General features: G+C 38.4%; 1 protein-coding gene and 1 pseudogene across 7 annotated transcripts in view; one reads left to right on the top strand and one right to left on the bottom strand.

Annotated features, from left to right (window-relative positions):
• Positions 1–20,609, bottom strand: part of LOC124839208 (uncharacterized) — a 28,953-nt gene extending 8,344 nt beyond the window's left edge. Inside the window, exons 1-18 of one of the 7 annotated variants that reach the window (XR_015783661.1) lie at positions 20,276–20,609; positions 20,161–20,194; positions 19,964–20,052; positions 18,560–18,643; positions 18,316–18,450; positions 18,169–18,237; positions 17,911–18,002; positions 17,720–17,837; positions 11,584–11,672; positions 11,012–11,141; positions 10,500–10,591; positions 10,310–10,427; positions 4,863–4,951; positions 4,332–4,455; positions 4,023–4,114; positions 3,831–3,948; positions 712–800; positions 384–492 (exon numbers count right to left, since the gene is read on the bottom strand). Coding sequence is in view for 6 of the 7 variants with exons in the window: in XM_088104461.1 (XP_087960587.1) it covers positions 384–492; positions 712–800; positions 3,831–3,948; positions 4,023–4,114; positions 4,332–4,455; positions 4,863–4,951; positions 10,310–10,427; positions 10,500–10,591; positions 11,012–11,141; positions 11,584–11,672; positions 17,720–17,837; positions 17,911–18,002; positions 18,169–18,237; positions 18,316–18,450; positions 18,560–18,643; positions 19,964–20,052; positions 20,161–20,194; positions 20,276–20,305 (1,701 nt within the window). In the remaining variant the exon portion in view is untranslated. Of the gene's footprint in view, positions 1–383; positions 493–711; positions 801–3,830; positions 3,949–4,022; positions 4,115–4,331; positions 4,456–4,862; positions 4,952–10,309; positions 10,428–10,499; positions 10,592–11,011; positions 11,142–11,583; positions 11,673–17,719; positions 17,838–17,910; positions 18,003–18,168; positions 18,238–18,315; positions 18,451–18,559; positions 18,644–19,963; positions 20,079–20,160; positions 20,195–20,275 lie in introns of all 7 variants that reach the window. The other 6 variants (XM_088104461.1, XM_047314954.2, XM_047314955.2 and 3 more) reach the window with 6 other exon arrangements.
• LOC148206622 (uncharacterized) lies at positions 13,051–15,678 on the top strand (annotated as a pseudogene).
• Positions 20,610–22,040: the final 1,431 nt, after the last annotated feature.

Here is a 22,040-nt window from a genome sequence, read left to right as displayed (position 1 = left end):
GAAATCGCAGAGCAATCACTTCAGAAGAAACTTGTTGAAACAAAGTCCATTTAAACAGGACCAAATTATTGTTTCCAAAGCAGGAAATTCCTGTTGTCAAGTTTATCCAAAAGTTATTGTTTCTGACCATGATAGGGCCTTCCTTGAGTATTTTATAGGTTGAGACTTTCAAAATGGCAGGAAGTAAACTGAAATTCAGTTCACCATAGTATCCTCAATTTCTTATTTCTTTCTTTACTTGATAACTAACACAATTTTAATCATTCACTCAAAAGCTGCCTCATTTGCATCTTAACTTCTTTGACACAAGTTACACACTCCAACGAGTCATATAATAGATAAACTTTCGCCAAGCTTAAGTAAATGTATTTTGAAATGCTTACACTTTCATGAGGACTTTCGTGGGCTTTTTCCTCAATTTCTTCCTTACAGTCCTCGGAATGCTCTGTAGCCTTCATGGGCTGAAATCTTTCATGCTTTTGGAATGAGTTGCTACAATTAATACCATTATTAACAAAAAAACGGTGAGAAAAGGCAAGGAAAGAACATTATATCATGACTGATTTTTTCTTCAAAGCTTATCCAAGCACCCCAAATACTGCAAACTCACATGAGAATTATTTTACATTCATGCTACTAGGCAGGAAAAATTGTTAAAAAACAGTAGTAGGAGGCATGCCCTTGAACAGTTTTATTATGCATGATGATTACCTTCTATTCCAGGTACGTTCACCCTTTCCTCGAGCTATTTGAACTACAATGCAACGTCTGAAAAACTCTGTATTATCCAATTCAAGAGCCTAACAATACAAAGGCAAAATGATGCACATCTCATTATCTTCACACAGAATAGGGTTTCAACAAACTTAAGAGTACACAAGATGATGATGAACAACATAGACAAGCCAAGAAATATCAATTTCAGCCCTGCATCAGTTAAAAACTAATTGCTTCACAAAGACATAGGCTCAAATGATGCACGTAGTCAACAGCACCTGAAAAGTATATAAAGGTGAAGGAAAGAAAAACAGGAAAAGAATAATGCCTCCAATGTTGGGAAGAAAGGGAACTGATCAGGGAGAAGAGTTTGAAGTTTGTGATTATTGTATGGAATGGGCTTTGAGTTGCATACTACAAGGGAGGGAGAACGTTTTTATTTTGAGATACTTGCAACATTTCTTACATAAAAATATAAATGAAAAAAAGGAAAGGATTTGGCAAGTTAATAAATATAATCCTCAGACACTGGCAAGAGAAAAATATTTTAAGAATATTAAACTTTTTTTCATTATAATTTATTTTTGATTTTCAATTTATATGTATAGGCATATGAATAAAACAATGGTGAATAATATGAATTTATTCAACATTCTTTTATTTCATTTTAATTTTGTTTAGTCTCCTTCGTAAAATTAAATAGAGAAATAACTCCTTTTATTCTACACTATAAAACCCCTGTCATATAAAAAGGTATTTTCTTCAATCAAATTTTATGAAAATATTAGTTATCACATCTACTAATTAGGGGTATTTCGCTCATATATCCATTTCCTTTCATACCAAATAACCTAAAATTTACTTTTATTCTCTCCTTTCACTTTCCTCTCTATGACAAACATACCCTAAATGATAGGATATAATATGATAGGTTATAATGGGTAATAGGTGCAAGACAGAGAAAATAGTTTAGGAATTAATTGTTGTTGGGTAGTTAGAAGTGGGTTGCCTTTATAAGGAGGCAAGGGAGGTTTGGTAGAAGGTAGCTTTTATATTCAATGTATTTGACAGGAAGTTGTCCTGTGGAGGGAGAGTGCTCCCTTGAGGAAAGATTGTAAACTCTACATTCTTTGATTACAAAAGCAATATTCATTCATATTCTTTCTTTTGTGTGTGAGTGGGTACTGTGAGGAGTGAAAGATTGGTTTCTTGACAAAAAAAACCTAACAAATTGGTTCGACCTGTCGGATCTCCTTAGGAGAGGAGTGCAGGATAAGGGAAGAGGTGGAAGTATGGAAGGAAGAGACAATACCTGGGAGAAGTGGACCAGTGAAAGGGAAATGAGGATGGCAAAATTTAGAAGAAATTGCCAAGAATTGAAAGAAATGATATTGGAAGACCATAATAAAAAAAGGGACTCAAAAAGAAGGGAGAAATCTCTTGACGGAGCAAGAAAGAGAGAGAAAGAGGAATTTCTGCAAGACAACAAGAAAGGAAAGAAAGAAGTAAAGAAGGATAAGGATGATGTGAAAGACAGTCTACAAAACATCAAGAAAGCCAAGAAATTCTCTAAAGAAGGAGAGTACTTGGCTAATGACGAAGAGAAGAAGGAAGAAAGACTTCCACATAGTAGTGCAAGATGGAGAAGAACTACCCAAGAAATAAAATAAATGATGCAGGATATCAAGATTCAGATAAGGGGCTTAGTAAGAAGTGAGGAATATGCCAAGAAAGGAAAGAAAGAGGAAAAAATGGGGAGGGATGTTGTGAAAGGTAGTCTGCTAGACATCAAGAAAGCAAGGAAAACCTCATATGGAGGAGAAAACTCAACCGATGGTGAGAAGACAAGAGAAATGGACAACAGCGCAGAGGACAGGGTTCTCCAAAACTGTAATGGAGATATTGCTGCTCAAGAAGTGGCAAAAGTTGTTGTTTCTGGGAAGGAAAAAGAAAGAGATATCAATGCAAAAGACAAAAACTGTGATGGAGACATTGTTGGCGTTTCTGCCCAGAAAGTGACAAAAGCTGTTGTTTCTAGGGGAGATAGTGGGGTAGGTTGTGATGTGTATGTCAAAACAGTGAAGAAGGGTGAAGATAGAGGAAAGAAAGCATATATGGTGGGAATAGGGTGACTATTATGGCTGGAAATAAAGTAGAAGATGCAATTGTTTTTGAGTGGGGAAAAGATATGGTTGTCACCAACATATAAAACACCAGAAGACCAACGGTAGGGATATTTCTTTGCAGGGTTGCAATCTAACATTCAGATGAAACAGTTAGCTCAACATGATGATGATGAAGAAATTGGATGGTCAGATCAACAAGTTCTTTCCTTTTTAGCTTCCAGGACGAACAAATCTGGGCAAAGAAAGGGCTTAGCCAGTGTTGCTGCTAAAAATATACAAAAAAGGTTTTGGGGTTGGAAGAAGAGAAAAGAATTCTTGATCATTCATCAGAAAATAGTTAAAATCCAGGCCCATGTAAGTGGTCACCAGGTCAGAAGACAGTATAGAACAATCATATGGTCCATGGGAATTCTGGAAAAGAAGCAACTCTTAAAGGAGTCAACAATTCTTTCATATAAACCACCACCCAAGCTTCCAGACCTCAATTGGAGGGCAGTAGCCAGTGGGTTTCCTTCCTATGATGAAGATGAGCTATGGGAACAAGCATTACTGTACCAACCTTGAGGACAAGGTTGTTTTGCAGCAAGGTGTAATGATAGGATATAATATGATAGGTTATAATAGGTAATAGGTGCATGACAAGAACAGTTTAGGAATTAGTTGTTGTTGGGTAGTTAGAAGTGGATTGCCTTTATAAGGAGGCAAGGGGGGTCTGGTAGAAGGTAGCTTTTATATTCAATGTATTTGACAGGAAGTTGTTCTGTGGAGGGAGAGTGCTCCCTTGGGGAAAGATTGTAAACACTACATTCTTTTATTACATATGCAATATTCATTCATATTCTTTCTTTTGTGTGTGAGTGGGTACACTGTGAGGAGTGGAAGATTGGTTTCTTAACAAAAGAAACCTAACACTAACAAAGGTACAAATATCTAAGAAATATTGTTGGCAGTTCTAACTAGTACGGACCACACAAGGTCACAACTTACTTTTAGTGCAGCTTCTGCTGTTGCAAACGTAATATGTCCAAAGCCTTTTAACCTCCCCTCATTATCTCTGTGTAGCCTAACTTCCACGATTTCTCCACATTCTTTGAAAAAATTTTCCCTGAACAATTTTGAAATTGTAAACATACATACAGAAAATAATCAATAATCAATTACATGAAAAATAACACTTACACATCAGCCTTTTCCGCTCTGTATGACAAGTTTTTGACATATATTGTCTTTGATGAAGCATTTTCTTCTTTCAGAGTAGCCAACAATCTAGACTGCAAATTCCAGGAAATAACATAATGCATAAGTTTTTTGATCATTTAAACTATACGGGGTGAGCATATTGCTCAATAACAGCATTCTTTCCGATGGAAACAGCACCAAGCATCTCCACATGCTTAATCATTTCAAACAAGTCCACTTTATACCTCCAATAACTCATAACAAATGAACATTCAACAATCATAAGCAATTGCATCCTGAAATGCATACAGTTTTCCAAGGATCTTTTACGGCTTTTCCCTCAATATCTTCCTCACAGGACTCTGAACTCCATGTCCTTTTGATGGGATCAATTCTTTCGCGCTTATTGAATGAATTGCTCCAGTTGCTAAAACTATTAACAAGGAAATAGCAAAGGAAATATATCGGTACAAGATACAGAAATGAACAAATACAAATGATTTAAGACTCACTTATCTGTGCTTTTAAAATAGTGCTTGTATAACTAAAAAATATTGATAATTTTCTTTTAATAATTAGATAAACTTTCTGAAGAAAAAAGGCCTTAGTCCATTTCATATAAGCTAAAAAAAGCAGCTTATGATGGAACGATTTTATAAAGATAATTGTGTCATGAAAGCACTTTTTATTCATGGTTTATCCAATCACCTTAACAGAAATAATACATAAATGACTAGACACCGTAACCCAACGTTATGAAGAAATTTACACTAATGGATTTAAGTGGGAAATTTTGTCAACAAAAGACAACAGCACAATTTCATTATAAATGTACATTACCTTCTATTGGAGGCATATTCACTCCTTTCTTGAGCTATGCCAACACTGATGCATCGTCCGAACCATTTTTTATTATCCAACCCAAGAGCCTATGAGTACAAAAGAAAAATTATTTTCAGCTCAATGTCATTGCATAGAACAGGGGTTCAGCAAACATAGACAGCAGATGATGAAATACAGCAAAACAGGCAATATATAAGAAATCCCAGAAAAAACAATGTCAATCTAATAGGCCATGTTCTGAACTAAGCAGTAAGTTAATTTCCCAATAGTCCGATATATGTTATGGTTTAAAAGTTAGTGTTATATAGGATGTGTGACAGACTTGTTAACGCAATTGAAGAGTCACATTTGTACCAAACCCCGGAATCAAATCCTGGGAGATACAAATGGCTAGCTGGTAAGCTAAATCAGCTAGTGTATGGTTTGGGCATTTTCGAACTATATATTATTCAGCAGTTTGGAATGATAGGAAGTGATGCTAATCATTATATACTATATCAATATTATCCCCAAGAATGTATTTGTCTAACTGTTTATGTGGATGATATTGTTGTCACAGGTAGTGATAAGGGTATTGTATAACTAAAAAAAATTTTCTCAGAAGTTCCATACAAAACATCTTGGACACTTGAGGTATTTTCTTGGTATAGAAGTGACACAATCCAATCCAAGGATGGTTTGGTGATATCTCAGAAAATATGCTCTTGACATTCTAGAAGAAATAAGGATGATAAATGCTAAGCTTGTAGACACACCAATAGATCCAAGTGTCAAACTTGTACTTGATAAAGGAGAACCTTATTTTGGTCTTTGGAGATATAAAATGTTAGTTGGCACCTCATTGCGACTCATTTTGACACCACCTTTGCATTGAGCATATTAATTAAATTCATAAACTCTCTGTAAAGAACACTAGGATGCAGTCATACAAATAAAAAAGTATATGAGGAAGAACCCTAGAAAAGGACAAAATTATGAAGATAAGGGAAATACTCAAATTTTGGTTATTTTGACACTGTTTGGGCAGGATCACGATGCAGTAGATGTTTCTGTTACGTACCTGAGTACGAAACCTACTCAGACAACCTCTCACACACCCACACACGCAACAGAACAATGAACGAATGAATTTCTTTTATTGATGGTGATGGAACTCTCTGAATAAACAAAAGTAAACAAAGATAACTGGGAGCATAACCTCCCTAGTCGAGGAGCATAACCTCCCTCACAGGACTGTAGCCGCCTATCAACAGAACTCAATAATCAAAAGCATGCCCTAAACAATAGCGTCTAGCTTTATTTATATTAAATATTTCCCTGGAATATAGCTCTATTTACTATAATTAACTTATACTAAATATTTCCCTAAGATATAGCTCTATTCAACCGATCGGCTCAGGTTCTTCGCTGCTTCCCACCATTCGGCTCGAGCTCTCACCGCCTTCAGTTGTTCGGCCTGACCTCCCCCTGCCTCCTACCGTTCGGCTCGATTTCTCACTTCCTTCCATCGTTCGGCTTAACCTCTCCCCGCCTTCCACCATTTGATGCCCTTCTTCTTCCTCACCACCTTCCACCGTTCGGTACCCTTCTTCTCTCATATACTTTCTTCTTCTCTTGTATACCTTCCAACCCCTAACAACATCTATTACCTTATACCCTACATTACACCCTGCTGCAGAACAACCTTGTCCTCAAGGTTGGAATCGGGTAGCTTGATCTCATGGCTCCTTTTCATCCTCGTGTTATCATATGAAGGGAACCCACTGGCTACAGCCCTCCAATTCAGGTCTAGAGGCTTGGGTGGGGGCAATTCCTCCTCCAATGACTCCCATTCTTCCTTCATTTTGGTCATCTTTTTTCCAGAATCGTAGGCCTTGAGAAAATGGTCTTCGATGTCTTTCCATACTTCAACCAGCTCTCTCCCCTCTACAGATGTATCAAGAACTGCAAGGCCCCTTTTCTGTTCGCCCACCTTTTCACTGAATTCATCCTTCTCTCCGGGGCATTGATTCTCCCATCCACCCTTCCCTTCAAAGCCTTCATTCTTCCTTCCATCACGCTTCTCTCCCAATGATCCAGCCCTCCTCGTTCGTTTGGCTCCGACCGTCCTCTTCCGTTCAAGTCCATCCGTCCTCTCCCGTTCGGTTCCAGCAGTCCTTTCTGGTTCGGATCTGGCCGTTCTCCCCCGTTCGGATCCTGCAGTCTTCTTCCGTTCGAATCTGGCAGTTCTCTCTTGTTTGAATCCGGCAGTCCTCGCACGTTCGGATCCGGCAATACTAGCCCGTTCGGTTCCGGCAGTTTTCACACGTTTGGATTCGGCAGTCCTCTCCCATTCGGGGCTTGGACGTGTTCTTCCGCTGTCCCACTGCTTTGGCCGCCACCCCTTCAAAGATGGTACCCCCGTTCCGTTTTCCAAATCGCACCACCACTGCTCCCTTCAGACCTTCCCAAGAACGATTCTTGGCTTTCTCCTTCCAGGCTCTGAACCAGTAGCCAGCGCTACCCTCCATACTGATGTCGGCTAGGCGCACCTTTTCCTCCTCTGCCACACCTTGCTACTCGAAGAACTTCTCTTCCTTAGAGATCCACCCCAATTGATCAAACCCTTCGAAAGTGGGTAGTTCTACCCCTTTTACCTAATTAGGTTGGGTGTCTCCTCGGTCTTCATCCAATTCCTCCTCCGAGTTCTCCCTTCTCCTTCTCCGATTCTCGTTAACAGACCCCTAACTTCCATCCGAATTTCCATCTAGTTGTTGGGCTCGCCCTCCCATCATCCTCGTCAGTTCTTGTAAATCTTTGCGTATCGTTTCCAATCCCCGCATGGACATCTCCATGTTCCCCAGTTTCAACCCCATGTTCTCCAGTTTCCCTTCGACTGCATTCATTCTTTCCTCCATGATGTCTTTCACTCCTCTCAAACAAAATTTTAGAAACATTGATATCTCGAGCTACAAAACTCTGATTGGGGTGGTTCCAAAACGAGGTGAAAGCTCACGTTTTGAAGTTCAATTTTGGCTCAAGAAGCACTTAATTTGGACATGTAAAACATAAGTTATGACTACGAGATAAACTGGACAAAATTGAGTTTCTATAATTTGACAAAAGAAAGAAAAACAAAGTGACAATGAAAAATGGAAGGAAAGAATCACTCTTTTCAAGGGAGGCAATACACAAAAGATGGAAAGTCCTTTGATACAGTCAAGGGTTCTTGAATCACTCAAGAACTTAGGACAACCACTCTCACTAAGATAAAAGAATAAAAAACTCTAATATTATGCAGAAAAGCTTCACTAGTCTTCTTTGACGAAAATGGTTAAGTTTATTAAAGCTTTAGCCATCAGAATCACAAGAGTTAATGATTGATTGTAACTACAATTTGTGGCAACCAAAAGTCACAAAAAAATTTAGTTTTTTCAAAGGTTGATGACTAAGTGGCCAAGTGAGCCTTTATTACAACTTGAAATAAAACAAAATAAAGCCCATTAATTGATTAACCCAAAACAAAATTTGGTCAGCCAATTTTACAAAGGATTGGGCTATTATTTGAGCAAACTAATTACTTAAGAAAAAAAGAGAGCAGCCAAGTGGTGTTTTAGTCTTCCTCCAAATGGGCCATGATACACAATTAACCAACTTGGTCATTTTTCCTTGAACCTTGGGCTTGTATTCCATTAATATGAACAACAATTGTTGAAGAGCTTCCTTTGCTTTCCTTACTTTGGCCCTTGTCATAAGTTCTGCAAGTCCTTCAAGTAGATCCTTTCCCTTGCTCATGGTCACGTCCCCATCAATGTAACAACCAGGCAGCATTACACATTGCCTATCCTCTTGTCTTTCATGAGAGAACCAAACACCATGGTGGTCGAGTGGGACAGTCTGTAATGATATGACCATGTTGCTTACAATAGTTTCAAAACTTTTGAGTGCAATAGCAAGCACTATGACCAAACAGTTTGCACGAATAACATTAACCTGTTGTGTATCACGACCTTTGCTTTTATCTTAGGCAGTATTGGCAACGACAATAGCTTCCAAAACAGAAGAGTCATAGGACAAAGCTGCCTGAGTGAGAAGACGTTCTTCCCAAATATGTTCGCCAACACATACCTCCAAAGAGTGGAGTGGGTTCCGATTTAAGAGTGCAGCACATACAGCTTCAAATTTTGGGCGAAGCTTCATGTGAAATTGGTCCCGTTTAATGACCTCATAAACCTCTTGAACAACAATCAAAGAGGTTCCTGGAACAACAGCATGTAGTATGGCAGAGTGTTCAACCCATAAGTTTAGGAAACCAAAATAATATTCTTGAACGGAGAAATTAGCTTGACTATAATTGGCTATGTCCAATTCCAATTGAAAGCGTTTGGCAGAATGATCCTGATTGAAAACGCGTTTGAGATAATTCCACATGTCTTTGGCAATAGAAAATGAATGCAGGTTATTGACCATTAGAGGCTCAATGGAACCCAAAAGCCAAGAAATAACCTGAGCATTCCCAAATAGCCAACTCAGACGTGGTCATGGGTTTAGAGGAGGACCCATCAACATGACCCCACATGTCTTTCCCTTGCACAAACATCTTGAATTGAAACTCCCAAGCAACATAGTTCTTACCGTTAAAGTGGATACAAAGATTCTCCGTAGTCATGAAAACAAAGAGAGAAGAGCAAGTGCCCAAAAAGAAGAACGAAGAACGGAAACAGAAGCATGATATGGAGCAACACCGGTCCAAGAAGCAGGGTGCAAGGGCCAAACACAAAAAAGAAAAAAAAACACAAAGGGGAGGTACCAAGAAGCAAGTGCAAACACTAAATTGGAAACGGTCATGTCTATGTCAAAGGAGGCTCGTGATAACATGTCAGAAATTTGGTTTTTCTCTCGTTGCCCTTTTCTTTTCACTATTCATCTCCTTAAATAATACATAGCATTTACCACTATTAGTGATAGTTGATCCTAATTCCTGATTGTTTACAACCTAAATTAGGAATCCTAAATATATGCAATTATTAGGCTGGCTGAAGGAAATAAATCTTCATATAACATAGCAACAGATTTTTAGGAAAATAATAATGGTCCAGCGGCCTCACTGCCTAACAGTTATCAGTTCCTCTATTTATTGTATTATTTCCTTCTTACCAATATAAATAAAGGACACATGTTGTCTAAAAAACACATGGTTTCCTTTTTACATTTAATAATTTCACCAACAATAAAGCGCCTCCCTCAACAACAAATAAGTACAAGAATAGCAACTAGCATCAGGAATTAAATTCAAAAAAATTCTATAAAAAAACAATTGAGAAAAATATTTCAACAAACCAATTGTTAAAACTTCACAATTGAAATTTGTGTGGAATTGTTGCTTCCAAAGGTACAACTCTTTGAAATCATGATGCAGTTCTGAAATGATTTGCAAAGGCTACACAAGGTCACACAAAGCCTACCTTTTGTGCAGCTTCTGTAGTTGCAAACTGAACATGCCCAAAGCCTCTTGACCTCCCTTCATGATCTCTTTGTAGACGAATATCAACAATTTCTCCACACTCTTTGAAAAGAATTTCCCTGAACAATTTTGAAATTAGAAAAACATACACAAAATAACTAATAACCACCAGAACAAAAAATAATACATACATATCATCCCTCTCCACACTATAAGACAAATTTCTAGCATATATTGTCTTCGAAGTAGCTTTTTGTTCCTTCCAAGTAGCTTGATCTTTTGGCTGAAAATTTTCAGAAAATACATTATATAACATATTTGATAGGTTTCATAAGAGAACCAAACATAGAGGTTGAATGTCGTTTCATCAAAAGAGATGTTGGTACAAGTTTTGTCAACACAAATGACCAAGTGACAGATGTCTTTATCAAATCTGTAAAGGGTCTAATCCAAGAATTGAATACACTTGTAGCAAGCTTGGCGCACATATGATCTATATGCTCCAAATTGAGGGGGAGATTATGAGAATCAGAATAATGCATTTTGTTTTATTATTATAGCCATGTGATCTTTATTTTATAAGAAACAAAATATCCTCTGTTTAAGCCTAATAATTGTAGTGCATCTATAAAAACTCATAATAATTGTGTATTCAGGTATAGGTATTTGATAATGTCTTTGTGTTCTCTATTTTAACACTTACAATTGTCTGAACAGCTTTGGAGTCTTTTTCCTCAGTTTCTTGCTCACAATCTTCTGAAATCTCTGAACATCTCACCGGCTGAATTCTTTCACTACCTTGATATTTGTTGCTAAAATAATTAACATGGAAACTGCAAAGAGAAGAGAGCATAATCACAAGATCTTGAAATGAGACAACATAAGAGATTATAGGCTCCTTTGTGCTTTAAAAGTAATATATTTTTAATTAAAAACATTTCTATTTTTTTTTTTAATAAAGGGATCAGCTTATGATGAACAAATCTGTTTAAATTTCCTTCTCATGAGGTTGAAAAGGAAGCATATGAAACAAAGTTTAAAAAATGTCATGACCACAGACTTGTTTTTTAAAGATCGTCCAAACACCCTGAACAAGTATATTCACACCAGACATGGCAACATATGCAAATGCAGTGAAATAAACAGAAATGTTCTCCAATTCAAATTGACATGTTTTGTAAGAAATTTAGATCAATGCTATTGGATAGGAAAAGTTGTAATGAGACAGCAACAATAGGCAAGTTCTTAAGCAGTTTCATTCTATATGTAAACTACCTTCTGTTGCGGGTATATTTTCGCCTTTCTCGAGCTACACCAACTCTGATGCGACATCTCAATAATTCTGTATTATTTAACTTAAGTGCCTGTGATTACAAAAGCAAAAATTGATTCTTAGGACAATCAATGTATTCACTCAGAAACAGAGGTTCAACAAACATAAAAGAAGAAATGATGACAATGCAATGCAATAAAGGCCATGCATACATATATATATGCATGTTTATGCATACATGTGTACATGTATAAACCCACGCATGCATATATGTACAAAAAATAATTTATAAGATAACGACAATACAGCTTCGGTTTTTACCATTGAACATAATGATGCGAGAAAATGAAAGAAATTTTAGAAGAAAATTGAGAATTTCTGATAGGCATAAGTAGAAATGGATAGTATATGAAAGGAGAAAGAAAACTAACTAGCTGTTATTACTTAACTGTTTGTAACAGTTAAGAGGGGGCGGGAGAGAAAAGTTATAAATAGAGGATAGTTAGTTGAAAACAGCACCTGGTTTGTGAGTTGATTGTAGACAGGTTATTACCTGTGAAGAGGGTTAAGCCTCTGAATTCTTTCTGTACAGATACTCTTACTGGAAATAATATTCAGTTTCTCTCTTTCTTGTGTCTTCTTGGTGAGTGAGAGAGTCTTTGACTAGGTTCCCAATTCAGGAACCTATCAATTTGGTCCAACCTGCCGGATCCCCAATCGGAAGGGTGACGTACGCAAGTGATGGAGGGCAGAGTGTTGGTGGTAGAAGGTCAGCTGGAGGCGGTAGAGATTGCGCTGGCCGAGACGAAGGCGGATACGGTCTTCTTGCGACAGAACCATGAGGCAATGCGTCGAGACATCCAAGCGATTCTAAAATTGTTGGGAGATCGCAAACAAAACCCACACGGGCCGCGCCGTGAGGGTAGTGAATCCTCCGTAAATGATAACGACGGCAGACCGGAAGGGGAAAGAGGAAGACAGGGAGTAGAGCGTCAGGACGGCATGACGAATTGGCGAAAACGGGTGGAGTTACCCATGTTCGAAGGAGGCGAACCCTGGAATTAGATTGGTAGGGCAAAAAAAATTTTCGAGGTGCAAAAGGTTGAGGAGGAGAAGTTGGAACTAGCTTTCATTAGCATGGAGGGTTATGCGGGAAGTTGGTTCCGTTTTTGGAGGGAGAAAACCAAGAACCATTCTTGGGAGGGGTTGAAGAGAGCTTTGGGAATTAGGTTCAGAGGAGGAACATGGGGAACGGTATATGAGAGGCTATTGACCATCAAGCAGGCGGGGGCGGTAGAGGACTATGTTGGGAGTTCGAAGTCTTGGTGGGATAGACGACCCAGATTCCGGAGGAGCAGATTTTGGGTTACTTCATGGCGGGACTCCGGGAGGAGGTGGGCGACCATGTCAGGCCACACGATCCCCAAGACCTGATGACGGCCATGAGAGTTGCGCGGGATGTGGAGAAATTATGCACGGTCGCGACGACGGGAGGAGGATCGGCGTCCAGAAGTCAGAGTTCGTGGGGACGAACGGCGAGGATAGTGGCGTGAGTGGAAACCCAACGCGACATGCAGATGCAGAATCGGGGAGGGACTGCCGAAAGTGTTGGGTCCGTAAGGAGAGGGCCGACCCAAGGAGGCGGCGCCGCCAGAACCACTGGCAACGGAAAGGAGAGGAATACGCGCAATTTGCCGTATTCGGAGTTTGCGAAGAGAAGGGAGGAAGGGAGATGTTTCCGGTGCGGTGAACCGTTCAGCCCAGGCCACCAATGCCCAGAGCGTGGTTTGAGAATGATGATCATGGCCGAAGAGGAGGAGGAAGATGGGGCCGAGGAGGAAACCGAGCTGAACCTCGCCAAGATGGAATTATCGGCGCTTTCTGCCGGCGGGCTAACCTCTCCCAAAACTATGAAGCTACGGGGTCGGATAGGCCGACGCGAGGTGTTAATGCTTATTGACAGTGGCGCGAGCCACAAATTCATCAGTCGAAGGCTGGCGGAGGAATTGGAGATGGCGGTAGTGGACACTCAGCCTTATCTGGTAAGCCTGGGGGACAGACAGAAGAAGAAGATCAGTGGTTGCTGTGAGCAGGTGGCATTGGAGCTGGGGGGATACAACGGTGGTCGAACGGTTTTACTTGTTCGAGCTAGGGGGAGTGGAGGTGATTCTCGGTGTAAAATGGCTGGAGAAACTAGGGAAAGTGACAGTAGATTGGGGTACATTGACCATGGTGTACCGACAAGGAGAAAAAGAGGTCACAGTGAAGGGCGACCCCACGTTAGAAAGAAAGGTGGTGGGGCCCAACGCTTTATTAAAAATAGACAAAGTGGAAGCTTGGCTACTGGTGTGGGAATTGGGCTCGTTGGAGGCCCAGGAGAGTACCCAGTATCGCCAAGGCCTCACTGAGAAACAGAGGACAGAGATGGAGCAAATATTGGGCCAATATGACAAGGTGTTTGCTGAACCCACTGGGCTGCCGCCGGACCGGGAAGAGGTGCATCATATACCTCTTAAGGAGGGGGTGGATCCCATCAATGTTAGGCCCTACCGGTACCCACACGTAATGAAGGGAGAGATAGAACAACAGGTCGCCGAGATGCTCCGAACGGGGGTGATTCGACCGAGCCACAACCCTTATTCGAGCCCCGTCATTTTGGTCAAGAAGAAGGACGGGAGCTGGTGCTTCTGCATTGACTACAGGGCACTAAATCGAGCTACGGTGCCGGATAAATTCCCCATCCCGGTCATTGAAGAATTGTTGGACGAGTTGAGAGGGGCTTACTACTTCTCTAAGGTGGACCTGAAGGCGGGGTACCACCAGATTTGTATGGGTGAAAAGGATATCGAGAAGACGGCGTTCCGAACGCACCAAGGCCATTACGAGTTTGTTGTAATGCCTTTCACACTCACTAACGCGCCGGCGACATTTCAGAGCGCGATGAACAACCTCTTCCAGCCCTATCTAAGGAAGTTCGTTTTGGTTTTCTTTGATGACATCCTAGTCTACAGCCGAACTTGGGGGGAGCACCTCGAGCATGTGGGAAGCGTTCTTTCAACACTGGAACGAGATCATTGGGTGGCAAACAAGAGAAATTGCAAGTTTGGGCAGACTCAAATAAAATATTTGGGACATGTTATTTCCCACAGAGGGGTGGAGATGGATGGTTAGAAGGTGGCAGCCGTCCTAGAATGGGAGAGGCCAAACCGTGAAGATTCATGAAAGACTACGATAAGATCGCCCAACCGTTGACCGAGCTGCTGAAGAAAGGTGGGTTCTTTTGGAATGAGAAGGCGGAGGAGGCTTGGCAAACTTTGAAGAGAGCAATGACCACAGCCTCAGTGCTGTCACTGCCAGATTTCCAGCAGCCCTTCCACATCGAATGCGACGCCTCTGGCCGAAGGGTGGGGGCAGTTCTGATGCAGGGCAGGAAACCCATAGCCTTTTATAGTAAGGCCTTATCTGAGGGGACGTTAAGTAAGTCTATTCACGAAAAAGAATTGATGGCCCTGGTGATGGCCATACAGCATTGGAGGCCTTACCTCTTAGGGCAGTGTTTTGTAGTCCACACCGATCAGAAGAGTCTCTGATACTTGCTAGAACAGCGCATCACAACCCAAAACCAGCAGAACTGGATTGCCAAGCTGATGGGCTACGATTTCGAGATAGTATACAAAGTTGGGGCTACAAATAAGGCGGCAGATGCTATGTCAAGGAAGAGTGAGGGGGAAAATGAAGAGGAGAAAGAACTGTGTGTGGTGGCCAGACCTTTCTGGCAGGATTTCGGAGAGATAGTACGGGAAGTGGAGGCGGATGAGGTGTTACAAAAAGTGATAGAAGAGATTAGAAGGGATCCTAATACTCACCCAACTTACACCCTGGAACACGAGAGACTCCACCAAAAAGGCAGGCTGGTGCTGTCGGCACAGTCTACATGGATTCCCAAGCTAATAGCGGAATTCCATGTCACGCAGACAGGGGGCCACTCAGGGGTGTACCGAACCTACAGACGCATAGCCCAATCGGTGTACTGGACTAGAATGAAGAAAGACGTGACGGAATTCGTAGCCAGATGCGTTGTATGCCAGCAGCATAAATATTTATCCTCCTCACCTCAAGGGTTGTTGCAGCCTCTGCCAATTCCGAATGCAGTGTGGGAGGAATTGAGCATGAATTTCATCGTGCGGCTACCTAAATCACAGGGGCACGATGCTATATTGGTGGTGGTGGACCGACTGAGCAAATACGCCCATTTCTTACCACTTAAACACCCCTACTCAGCCAGGATAGTCGCGGATGTTTTCATCAAAGAAGTCATTAGGTTGCATGGGATTCCTCAATCCATTGTGAGTGATTGGGACCCATTGTTCCTAAGTATTTTCTGGAGGGAATTGTTTAAGGGTCAGGGGACGAAGTTGAAGATGAGTACCGCTTACCATCCCGAAACGGATGGGCAAACGGAGATCTTGAATCGGGTGCTGGAAGGGTATCTCCGGTGTTTTTGTTCGGAACAGCCACGAGGATGGATGACGGTGTTGCCTTGGGCTGAGTATTGGTACAATACCAGCTACCAAGGAGCTATAAGGTGCACCCTGTTCGATACAGTTTATGGGAGACCACCCCCCTCACTACACAGATTCATTCCAGGAGAAACGTTAGTTGAGGCAGTGAGTCAAGAGCTTCAGACCCGAGGTGAAGCTTTGAGACAGTTGCGGGTACATTTGGAGAAAGCACAAGAGGCGATGGTGAGACAACCAAACAAAAAAAAGGAAACCAACGAATATGGAGGTTGGAGATTGGGTTTATCTGAGGATAAGGCCCCATAGGCAGACTTCAATGCCAACCAGGCTCCACCCAAAGTTGGCGGCTAGATATTTCGGGCCATTTCAGATCATCCAGCGGGTAGGGGAGGTAGCATACAAGCTGCAGTTACCAGAGGCAGCGCGGATCCACCCAGTTTTCCACGTGTCGCAGTTGAAGAAGGTTGTAGGCGAACGAAGAGTGGAGAAGGAGTTGCCGCTAGACTTGCAGGCGGAAGGACCGTCATTCTGGCCAGTGGGCGTTCTGGGAAGAAGGCAGACACAGCAAGGTGGGGAGACAGTGCCACAGTTGTTGATAGAGTGGTAGGAAGGGGGTCCAGATGGGGCAACATGGGATGATGAAGTAACCATCACGGAGCAGTACCTCGATTTCAACCTTGGGGACAAGGTTGAGCTTTAGGCGAAGGGTATTGATATGCATAAGCAGAAATGGATAGTATATGAAAGGAGAAAGAAAACTAACTAGCTGTTATTACTTAACTGTTTGTAACAGTTAAGAGGGGGCGGGAGAGAATAGTTATAAATAGAGGATAGTTAGTTGAAAACAGCACCTGCTTTGTGAGTTGATTGTAGATAGGTTATTACCTGTGAAGAGGGTTAAGCCTCTGAATTCTTTCTATACAGATACTCTTACTGGAAATAATATTCAGTTTCTCTCTTTCTTGTGTCTTCTTGGTGAGTGAGAGAGTCTTTGACTAGGTTCCCAATTCAGGAACCTATCAATTTCTAACTGAAACTTAGTAATGGTAGTGATATATATATATAAGAGAGGAAGGTTCTGTCCGAAGTGTACTGAAAGGTATCTAATAGAAGTAATAAGAGACCTGCACTGCAAGCTTTAAGTTACACACACGTCGATATCTGACCTCAATCAAACATTTAAAATTAGAGGTGCTATACATTCTTAAAAACAGATGGCAGGAACTTCTTTCTAGTGCATAGTCATGAACCCACCATCCCCAATACAATTCTATTCACATATTAACCAAATATAGCACAATTATGATGCCAAACCATCGTGAGATTTAAATGACAAGGGCAATCTATCACTGTATTCACAGATTAACCCAATACATCTTGAAGACAACCCCAATTTGAAACCATGTCTCCTAAAACTAAGTATACCGTGGCATTTTGCTTCACGATTCAAATTCATTGAAAACACTAGGAATGAGACAAATATTTCACTGAATCAAATTGCTATCTTTTTATCCCTGAAAAGTAAAAGTAACTGCCACTTTCAAAGGTGCAACCATCTGCCAAAACCTTCCAGCCGTTATAAAACTATTTGCACACACCACACAAGGTGACAGCTTACTTTTAGCGCTGCTTCTTCTGTCGCAAACTCAACATGACCAAAGCCTCTAAACCTCCCTTCATCATCTGTATGTAGACGAACATCAACAATTTCTCCACACTCTTTGAAAAGATCTTCCCTGAAAAATTCAAAATTAGAAAAATAAAAAAAAAAAAAAATTGATATGCACCTACCATAAAAGTAATACATACAGATCAGCACGTTCCACACTATATGATAAGTTTTTAGTATATATTGTCTTTGATCCGGCACTTCGTTCTTTCAAAGTAGTTAGCATTTCAGGCTGCAAAATCCAGGAAATAACATGTTATATGACTGATTTGATATTGTTCACTTACAGAGGAAGTACTAACCATTATCAACATCCTTAACATTTTTCGCACTATTGCAATAATTCATAAACCTTTAAAATTTTAGCAACACTATGGAAATGGATTATGAAATAATACATTTACTTGCAGAGTTTTAGAGGCATTTTCCTCAATTTCTTCTTCACTGTTCTCTGAACTTTTCAAAGGCTGCAAATAAAAGAAAGATGCTAAAGTATTAAATTTTGCAAAATAAACAATTACATGCACAATGTCCAAGATTCTCACATATGTAGCCATATGTGGCTCGTCAATAAAATCAGAGTTATCGTCATCATGGTTGTTGTCATCTGAACTATCACTAGAAGAATCACTTTCAACATTTTTTGAGTCACATTCTTGAGCATCTAATGTGGTGTCCATCTTCAGAACAGAAAATTTGATTGATAAACAATTAAAATAAATGAACATATAACAAAATGAAATTACAAATATAGTGGGTAAAATTTGATTGAGTGAACAGTTTATATACCAAAACTTCCATTGTTTTCTCTTCTGTTTCTTCATATCTTTCTTCAGAGTTATCACCCTCGTAGATATTGATATCCTCCTGAAACTAACACATGATAAAACATTTACCAAATCAACACGATCAGTTCATACTCTTCTACTACCTATAGTCATTATAGTTATATAGTGCAAAACAAAGCATCAAATAGATCAACTGTTATCAGGTAAGGAATCCCCACCACCAATGACCTATTCTTGGTAGTTTATATTTGATCGGTCTCTATTTCAATAATTAGTACCTTACAAACAAAATTAAATCTATTATTCTCTAATGATGAATTACAAATGAACTAAGATTTTAGTGAGTACTGGGCCCATAAGCCCATTTGTGCATTTTGTATAAATCTATACCTGGCTACTCCTAATTTTCACTAAGTGAATAATAATTCAGTTTCAATGCTGATTGGAATGGCAAATTTTTTTTCTTTTGTAGCACTAATTGCATATCCTAAAATTCCAATGAATAATAGGTTTTGTTTGTTTGCACTTGAACTGTTTGTTATAAAACCCAAATGTTCATAAGCAGGTTTAATTACTAGTTTGATATGAAATTAAACGTAGCCACCATCATGTTAGACTATTTTTTAGTTATCAAATTCTCATCTCTAGCCTATCTCTCATCAATTCAAATTTCAAACCATAACCTTCCTGCTTATCATTGAAATTGAGAAAAAAGCGTATGGAAGCTGATATTGTTTTTATACCATTTGTATGCAATATTCACCATATTTGCTGATAACTAATCTTGGTCCAGGCTGGTAACCTTTAGTGTGGTATCCCCTACCAACCACGATTTCTCATCCCAAAACTCATACCCAAGACCTTCTTGCTTAAGAGAATTGAGTTTAGTAGAACTCGAACCAACTACTCTTGGTATTTGGAAGTTCATATAATATAATGAAAACTCTTAAAATATTCAAAACAACTAAATCTAGTTTGACAAAGCCCAGAGTACTTTTACAAACAAATTGACATCTCTTATGCAAACAGGTCATGACATGATAACATGATCTGTGCATCTTCTAAGATAACTTTGTTATTTAAGTAACATGTCAAGCATGTGCTATGTGCTACAGTGGCAGCAACAATGTGCTTCTGACTTAAGATAGAAAAGAAATGATAGGTCGTTAGGTCGATAAATTTTCTCTTATTTTCTGTCTATAAACATGGGTGGCATTAATTGACAAATAATTCCTAACTCATTAGAAAACATGTAAGTAGTATTTAATGGGTCCTCATTAATAAACATACATTTGTACGTAATGCATTCAGGTAAAGTTGTCAAATTTTGAATGTTATTCAATTGAAGCTTCCATGATGCATAGATTAAATTGAAATTTTTTGAGCTATGCAAATATGATAATACCTCATTCTTGAGCTCCTCAGCAACTTCATCTCTCTTCTGCCTTTTGGGACTTCCTTGATTCTCTTGCTCATCCCCGTCTTCCCTCCTGCCTGTATAGATTTTACATTTTAAGAAACTGAAAATCATAAAACAACTCAACAATAAACAAACAAAGAAAGTGGAAGAAAAAGGAAAGGAACACTGAAAGAAAGAATTACCTTTTTGGGGAAGTGGAAATGCAGTAGTACCAACCTACAAGTCAAAGAAAACGGGTTTAGTCAAATTACAAATGGATAAAAGAGAAAGAATTCACAACAAAACATGCATCCATACATGGAGTGTGGGATTAGATTTATCCTCCATTTAGGTTTCAATGAAGAGAGCAAAGGGATTACTTTCAGGGATTAGGTAAACCACTAGGGTTTTTGCTTTAGATGGGAACTAAGCAATCAATCTGCGAAAGTGTTGGTGTGTGCTATACTGTTTCTCACTGATTCAGCTTTTTTTATTGCAATTTGGATAGCACTTTATTAGTTTTTTCTTTTCACTAATTACTTTTGCAGTACAAGGAAGGACATATGCAGTGGTTTTGATTTTTCCGATCATTTGGAACATCGGCCGTTAATGTTTTGGGATTTGATGATGCAGTTTCCCAGTACCATCCGCAAGTGTTGAATAATCTTAATATATCAATAAAAAAATGAAAGATGAATCTTAATTTAAATCTTGAATTCTTTTCTATACAATGACACTTAATTGATAAATAACAGTGATTACTCATACTTTTACCATGTAGAGGAAAAAAAGAAAGAATAAAAAAATCAGTCTTAATTAAAGATAACGAGTTTCAAAAAATAATAATAAATGATGAGAATCTTTAAATTAAAATTATATTTACATATAATATATAGAAACATAGTTTAAAAAAGGTTTCTTTGATAAATATAATAAGGTAGGATAAAAGAATAAAATATAAACATATAAAGACATCATAAGATAAAAATAAAAGAATATTTTTTAAAAAAATAAAGACACGAATCACTTTAAGAACAATAATAGAATAAGTTATAACTTTATCTCCAAGCAAACAATATAATAAACTCAATAAGAATAAAATTATGTTTACACTTTTATATAAAGTTTACAACTTTAAATGGTATTTGTATTTGTTTTAAAATTATAATTCTCATCCTTATATTTTGAGTAGTTTTAATTGTTTTTTTTTTTCAAAAATGTGCAATAAAAAACTATTTTCATTAATTTTATTGAAATAACGTCAATGTTTTATGAGTGGTAATAATTAATTAATTACTTGTCATTTTGTTTACTAAAAGGGTTGTTATTGTGCTTTGTGATAGAGAAACAATATTTATATAAAATTACATATAAATTTTAAAGTTTACTTTTAATTTATATTTTTGTTAAAAGCCTCTGAATTATAAAGAAAATTTGTATATTATAAGGAATTCTATAATATCTGTAACTTAAATAAATATTTAAATAATTATTATTTAATTTTAAAACTAATAAACAATATAATTTAAATTATGTGTTACAATAATTATACATATTATAAATGCATATAAGATAATATGTCAAATAAAAAAATTTATTATAAAATTATGAGTTAATATTAATATAATTATACAAAATTATATTTTATTTACACAGTATTTTTAGAACTTATAAATGATTTAAATTAGTTTATAAAATGAATTTTCTGATTCAAATATTTTAAAAAATTAAGTAGTAAATTTTAATTTTTGATACTTTAATTATTATTATAATTTAAATTTAAGGTTAAATATATTTTCTAATGAAAAATTAAATTTTATTTTTATCCCAAACTTTGCTATAATTTGATCTCAATTTTAAAAATAATTAATGTAGCTATTGTCACTCAACAATATTGACCATTTGATAATATGGTTAAATATATTTTTAGTCCATAAACTATCAAGCGAATTTGTTTTTAGTCTTTATTTCAAACTAAGCTACATTTTAATCATTCTCCTTAAACAAACTATAATTTTTCGTCCTCCAAAACCAACGGCGTTAAAAATAAGCTGAGGTGACTAAACGGTGGTATGTCACGTCA

This window comes from Vigna umbellata, chromosome 1, assembly GCF_029865625.1.
Source record: "Vigna umbellata cultivar VRB3 chromosome 1, Vumbellata_1.0, whole genome shotgun sequence".
Classification (NCBI taxonomy): domain Eukaryota; kingdom Viridiplantae; phylum Streptophyta; class Magnoliopsida; order Fabales; family Fabaceae; genus Vigna; species Vigna umbellata.
This window is presented reverse-complemented; position numbering and strand designations above follow the sequence as displayed.